A 6,924-nucleotide genomic window follows, 5' to 3' on the forward strand; every position below is an offset into this window, starting at 1 on the left:
TGGTTATAATAGGATGGTGTGTATAGACAGTAGTTATAATAGGGTGGTGTATATAGACAGTAGTTATAATAGGGTGGTGTTTATAGACAGTAGTTATAATAGGGTGGTGTGTATAGACAGTAGTTAAATAGGATGGTGTATATAGACAGTAGTTATAATAGGATGGTGTGTATAGACAGTAGTTATAATAGGATGGTGTGTATAGACAGTAGTTATAATAGGGTGGTGTATATAGACAGTAGTTATAATAGGATGGTGTGTATAGACAGTAGTTATAATAGGGTGGTGTATATAGACAGTAGTTATAATAGGATAGTGTGTATAGACAGTAGTTATAATAGGGTGGTGTGTATAGACAGTAGTTATATAGGATTGTGTGTTTACACATTATGGACAGAATACTGTATGAATAGAAAATGTGTGTACAGCAGTAGTGATATAGGATGAGACTTGACTAGAATACACTACATACAGTACATGGATAAAACAGTATGTCTAAGGTGCCCAGGCACTACAATGCAAATAACCAACTCATCATCAAGTTTTGATGATTTTAATCATCTGTGTAGTGCTATGGCAAAAAAAAAAAAAAACGTGAACACAAGGGAGGCCTCCCGGACCTTGTTCTAGGTTAGTGGGTAAGTGGGTAGAGACCAACATATGTTCCATGTGAGGACATAAGGTTCTAGTGGTTATCAGATTCCAGACTCTAGGACCTGGCGGAGACGTTATCCGGTGCTGCGACCTCTCCTCTGCAGCTCAGAAAGAGAGGGAGGGAGGCAGAGAGAGCGCGAGAGCGAGAGAGAGGAGGCCGGGGATAAAGCACGGAGAAAGCCTGGATCGGTTCCGCTGTGCGCGTGCAGATGTGTACCGTATACAAGGCAACGGCGCGTGAACTTGAGGAGTTTTATTTGGTTCAAGACAAACCGGACATCTCCTCCGGTAAGAAAATAATGATTGCACGTAATGGAAGTCTGCTAGTCTCGCGGAGGTCCGATAGAGTCGGGTTTTCCTCCAGATGCAGGCACACGGAACTGACGCTGGGGCGCGTGCCTGCCTGTCGAGGTTAACGGGTGCATTCTGTCTAGGGGCGCGTGGCCGCTGTACCTGCCCCATAAGAGCTTCTTGCAGGCAGGGGAACAACAACAACACGGATCCGGTTTTATTGCCTCCTCTCTGATTTAGTTGGATATTGTAGCCTGTGTAGTATTAAAACAGAACATACCATATTATACTGTGTAGTATTAAAACAGAACGTACCATACTATACTGTGTAGTATTAAAACAGAACGTACCATACTATACTGTGTAGTATTAAAACAGAACGTACCATACTATACTGTGTAGTATTAAAACAGAACATACCATACTATACTGTGTAGTATTAAAACAGAACGTACCATACTATACTGTGTAGTATTAAAACAGAACGTACCATACTATACTGTGTAGTATTAAAACAGAACATACCATACTATACTGTGTGTGACCTACAGAAACTGTCTTTGTCTCTGTGGTGAGTTGACTTTGAGTTAAGGTGGTGTGGTTCACACACACACTGCATAGTATGGTATGTGCTGTTGTCAGATGTATGTGAGCTCTGTGATGATGTCATATCCTGTACTCATCTCTAAATAGATAATCTTTTTACAGACAGACAGAAACAGGCAGACTGACAGGCAGAGAGAAAGACAGACAGACAGACAGACAGATGTCTGGTGTGCGTCTTAGATTCTGTTTATACTAAACTAACTGTTTATATTAAACTAAGTTTTTGTGTTTTTCTCGTTGTCAGGAGAGGACTGAAGGGGGACTCACCTGGTTGCTACGGAGACAGTTTTAATATTTTAATCAGTTACCAAGCATCACCATGCCGTCCAACACTACCACACTGCCACCATCAGAGGACCCCACTACACACATGGTGAGGGCTGCGAGTGTTTCTGTATTTGTGTAATAATTAAACGAACAGTTATTTATTTACATCGCTCACTAACCATTCTGCATTCACACACACACACACACGCACGCACGCATGCACGCACGCACGCACACACACACACACTCAAACACACACACACACACACACACACACACACGCACGCACGCATGCACGCACGCACGTACACACACACACACACACACTCAAACACACACACACACACTCAAACACACACACACACACACACACACACACACACACACACACACACACACACACACTAATATGCACACACACACGATATAAAGGCATAGTTCAAATAATCTAATCAAATCAAATTGTATTTGTCACATACTCATTTTCAGCAGATGTTATTGGTCACATATACATTTTCAGCAGATGTTATTGCGGTGTAGCGAAATGCTTGTGTTCCTAGCTCCAACGGTGCAGTAATATCTAACAATTCATAACAAGACAAATCTAAAAGTAAAATAATGCAATTAATAAATATCTAAATATTAGAATGAGAAATGAGAAATGTAGGAGTGGCATTGACTAAAATAGTCTAATAGAATACAGTATATACATATGAAATGAGTAAAGCAGTATGTAAACATTATTACAGTGACAAGTGTTCCATTATTAAAGTGACCAGTGATTCCAAGTCTATGTATACAGGACAGCAGCCTCTAAGTTGCAGGGTTGAGTAACTTGGTGGTAGCTGGCTAGTGATGGCTGTTTAACAGTCTGATGGCCTTGAGATAGAAGCTGTCTCTCGGTCCCAGCTTTGATGCACAAGTACTGACCTTGCCTTCTGGATGATAGCGGGGTGAACAGGCAGTGGCTCGGGTGGTTGATGTCCTTGATGATCTTTTTGGCCTTCCTGTGACATCGGGTGGTGTATGTGTCCTGGAGGGCAGGTAGTTTACCCCCGGTGATGCGCTGTGCAGACCTCACTACCCCTGTGGTTGTGGGCGGTGCAGTTGCCATACCAGGGGGTAATACAGCCTGACAGGATGCTCTCAATTGTGCACCTGTAAAAGTATGTGAGGGTTTTAGGGGCCAGGACAAATTTTTTCAGCCTCCTGAGGTTGTATAGGCACTGTTGCGCCTTCTTCACCACACTGTCTGTGTGGGTAGACCATTTCAGATCATCAGTGATGTGTACACCGAGGAACTTGAAGCTTTTCACCTTCTCCACTACTGTCCTGTCGATGTGGTTAGGGGCGTCGATGTGGTTAGCTCCTTTGTTTTGTTGACGTTGAGTGAGGTTATTTTCGTGGCACCACTCTCTCAGGTCCCTCACCTCCTCCCTGTAGGATGTCTTGTCATTGTTGGTAATCAGGCCTACTATGATTGAGTTGGAGACGTGCATGGCCATGCAGTCATGGGTGAACAGGGAGTACAGGAGGGGGCTGAGAACACACCCTTGTGGGGCCCCAGTGTTGAGGATGTTGTTTCCTACCTTCACCACAAAAAACGAATTACTGCGTAGTTGCTTAGGAGCTAGAAACAGAGCTGCCATATCTGTCACCATGTATGTAGATCCAGCTAAATAGGCACCAAAATACACTGAGTGGATAAAACATTAGGAACACCTTCCTAATATTGAGTTGCACCACTTTTGCCCTCAGAACAGCCTCAATTCTTTGGGTCATGGACTCTACAAGGTGTCGAAAGCATTCCACAGGGATGCTGGTCCATGTTGACTCCAATGCTTCCCACAGTTGTGTCAAGTTGGCTTGTCCTTTGGGTGGTGGACCATTCTTGATACACACAGGAAACTGTTGAGTGTAAAAAACCCAGCAGTGTTGCAGTTCTTAACACACTCAAACTGGTGAGCCTGGCACCTACTACCATACCCTGTTCAAAGACACTTAAATATTTTGTCTTGCCCATTCACCCGCTGAATGACACACACACACAATCTATGTGTCAGTTGTCTCAAGGCTTCAAAATCCTTCTTTAACCCGTCTCCTCCCCTTCATCTACACTGATTGAAGTGGATTTAACAAGTGACATCAATAAGGGATGCTAGCTTTCATCTGGATTCACCTGGTCAGTCTATGGAAAGTGTAGGTGTTCCTAATGGGAAAGGGAATGAGATGTTGTACTACCATACTGTACATACTGTAGGTACTGTACACACAAGAGAGAGGAGGAAGAGACAGTGAAGGAAAACAGAAAGAGAGACGGGAAAGAGAGAGAGAGAGAGGAGGGAGAGAGAAAGAGAGGAGGGAGAGAGAGAGAGGAGGCTGAAATAGAGACAGACAGAGGAGGTATTTTCGGGGTCTGTCTGCGGCAGTGGGACTTTCCTGCTGTCTCCCAGTTACCCGTCTGGTTGCTTAGCAACAACAGCAGCCCTAAATAACCTGCCAAAGATCAAAATAGACCAAAGATAGTGAGGGCGAAAGCAGGGGGTGAGAGAGAGCGAGAGACAGAGAGAGAGGGGGAGGGAGAGATAAAAAAAGTGAGGGGGAAGGAGGGAGGGAGGGAGAGAGAGAGAGACAGACAGAGAGAGAGATGGGGAGGGGAGGGTGTGCGCGCATGTGTGTGTGTTAGCGGATGGGGGGTGGTCATAGGTTACCTGGGTGGTTTCTATGCTGATCATTAGGGAAGTGACATCAGAGGTTTAGTCAGCACAGCAGCTCTGGAGACGGTTGCTAAGCAGTTTCTGCTCCTTAGCAACCATTCCACTATCACAGCTGAGAGAGAGATTTTCTTATTGGTCGGGTTCCTCCATCTCTTCTTTCCTTCGTTTTTCAACCAGTCACAGATAAAGGAAAGGGCCACATACAATGTTTATGCACCACTAGCTGTTGTTCTCATAGAAACAGACAAAACACTCTGAGGGAACCCACAGTGTATTGATGTTGGCATTCACTAATCAGCCACGTCAGAGGGCTCTGCAGTGAAACCTCTGGTTGTGTATCTGTAACATATTTATGTGTCTGTTGTGTCTGTACTCGAGTGTTGTGTCTGTACCAGAGTGTTGTGTCTGTACAAGAGTGTTGTGTCTGTGCCAGAGTGTTGTGTCTGTAATAACAGTGTTGTGTCTTTGCCAGACTGTTGTGTCTGTAATAACAGTGTTGTGTCTGTACCAGAGTGTTGTGTCTGTACCAGAGTGTTGTGTCTGTACAAGAGTGTTGTGTCTGTGCCAGAGTGTTGTGTCTGTAATAACAGTGTTGTGTCTGTGCCCGAGTGTTGTGTCTGTACCAGAGTGTTGTGTCTGTACCAGAGTGTTGTGTCTGTACAAGAGTGTTGTGTCTGTGCCAGAGTGTTGTGTCTGTAATAACAGTGTTGTGTCTGTGCCAGAGTGTTGTGTCTGTAATAACAGTGTTGTGTCTGTACCAGAGTGTTGTGCCTGTAATACCGGTGTTGTGTCTGTACAAGAGTGTTGTGTCTGTGCCAGAGTGTTGTGTCTGTAATAACAGTGTTGTGTCTGTGCCCGAGTGTTGTGTCTGTACCAGAGTGTTGTGTCTGTACAAGAGTGTTGTGTCTGTGCCAGAGTGTTGTGTCTGTAATAACAGTGTTGTGTCTGTGCCAGAGTGTTGTGTCTGTAATAACAGTGTTGTGTCTGTACCAGAGTGTTGTGCCTGTAATACCGGTGTTGTGTCTGAAGTGACAGTGTTGTGTCTGCTATAACAGTGTTGTGTCTGTAGTAACAGTGATGTGTCTGTGATAACAGTGTTGTGTCTGTACCAGAGTGTTGTGTCTGTACCAGAGGGGTATGTCTGTAATAACAGTGCTGTGTCTGTGATAGCAGTGTTGTGTCTGTAATAACAGTGTTGTGTCTGTGATAACAGTGTTGTGTCTGTGAGAACAGTGTTGTTTCTGTGATAACAGTGTTGTGTCTGTCGTAACAGTGTTGTGTCTGTACCAGAGGGGCATGTCTGTGATAACAGTGTTGTGTCTGTACCAGAGTGTTGTGTCTGTGATAACAGTGTTGTGTCTGTGAGAACAGTGTTGTGTCTGTACCAGAGTGTTGTGTCTGTGATAACAGTGTTGTGTCTGTACCAGAGTGTTGTGTCTGTGATAACAGTGTGTGTCTGTAATAACAGTGTTGTGTCTGTACCGGAGTGTTGTGTCTGTAATAACAGTGTTGTGTCTGTGATAACAGTGTTGTGTCTGTGATAACAGTATTGTGTCTGTGATAGCAGTGTTGTGTCTGTACCAGAGTGTTGTGTCTGTGATAACAGTGTTGTGTCTGTACCAGAGTGTTGTGTCTGTGATAACAGTGTTGTGTCTGTGAGAACAGTGTTGTGTCTGTACCAGAGTGTTGTGTCTGTGATAACAGGGTTGTGTCTGTACCAGAGTGTTGTGTCTGTGATAACAGTGTGTGTCTGTAATAACAGTGTTGTGTCTGTACCGGAGTGTTGTGTCTGTAATAACAGTGTTGTGTCTGTGATAACAGTGTTGTGTCTGTGATAACAGTGTTGTGTCTGTACCGGAGTGTTATGTCTGTACCAGAGGGTCGTGTCTGTAATAACAGTGTTGTGTCTGTACCGGAGTGTTGTGTCTGTGATAGCAGTGTTGTGTCTGTAGTAACATTGTTGTGTCTGTGGTAACAGTGCTGTGTCTGTTGTAACAGTGTTGTGTCTGTAGTAACAGTGTTGTGTCTGTACCCGAGTGTTGTGTCTGTACCAGAGTGTTGTGTCTGTAATAACAGTGTTGTGTCTGTACCAGAGTGTTGTGTCTGTAATAACAGTGTTGTGTCTGTGCCGGAGTGTTGTGTCTGTACCAGAGTGTTGTGTCTGAAGTAGCAGTGTTGTGTCTGTAATAACAGTGTTGTATCTGTAATAACAGTGTTGTGTCTGTAATAACAGTGTTGTCTCTGTCGTAACAGTGTTGTGTCTGCTATAACAGTGTTGTGTCTGTAGTAACATTGTTGTGTCTGTGATAACGGTGCCGTGTCTGTGGTAACGGTGGTGTGTCTGTGCCAGAGTGTTGTGTCTGCAATAACAGTGTTGTGTCCGTAATAA

The 6,924-nt window shown here is 44.2% G+C and overlaps 1 protein-coding gene across 9 annotated transcripts in view; it reads left to right on the forward strand.

Annotated features, from left to right (window-relative positions):
* Positions 1-754: 754 nt before the first annotated feature.
* Positions 755-6,924, forward strand: part of LOC110531067 (DNA (cytosine-5)-methyltransferase 3A) — a 90,842-nt gene continuing 84,672 nt past the window's right edge. For 6 of the 9 annotated variants that reach the window (XM_090242407.1, XM_036984548.2, XM_036984549.2 and 3 more), the window contains exons 1-2: positions 757-942; positions 1,796-1,924. Coding sequence is in view for 7 of the 9 variants with exons in the window: in XM_036984548.2 (XP_036840443.1) it covers positions 1,871-1,924 (54 nt within the window). In the remaining 2 variants the exon portion in view is untranslated. Of the gene's footprint in view, positions 943-1,795; positions 1,925-6,924 lie in introns of all 9 variants that reach the window. The other 3 variants (XM_036984551.2, XM_090242406.1, XM_090242410.1) reach the window with 2 other exon arrangements.

Source organism: Oncorhynchus mykiss, chromosome 8 (assembly GCF_057628025.1).
Source record: "Oncorhynchus mykiss isolate SJ-2025 chromosome 8, ASM5762802v1, whole genome shotgun sequence".
NCBI lineage: Eukaryota > Metazoa > Chordata > Actinopteri > Salmoniformes > Salmonidae > Oncorhynchus > Oncorhynchus mykiss.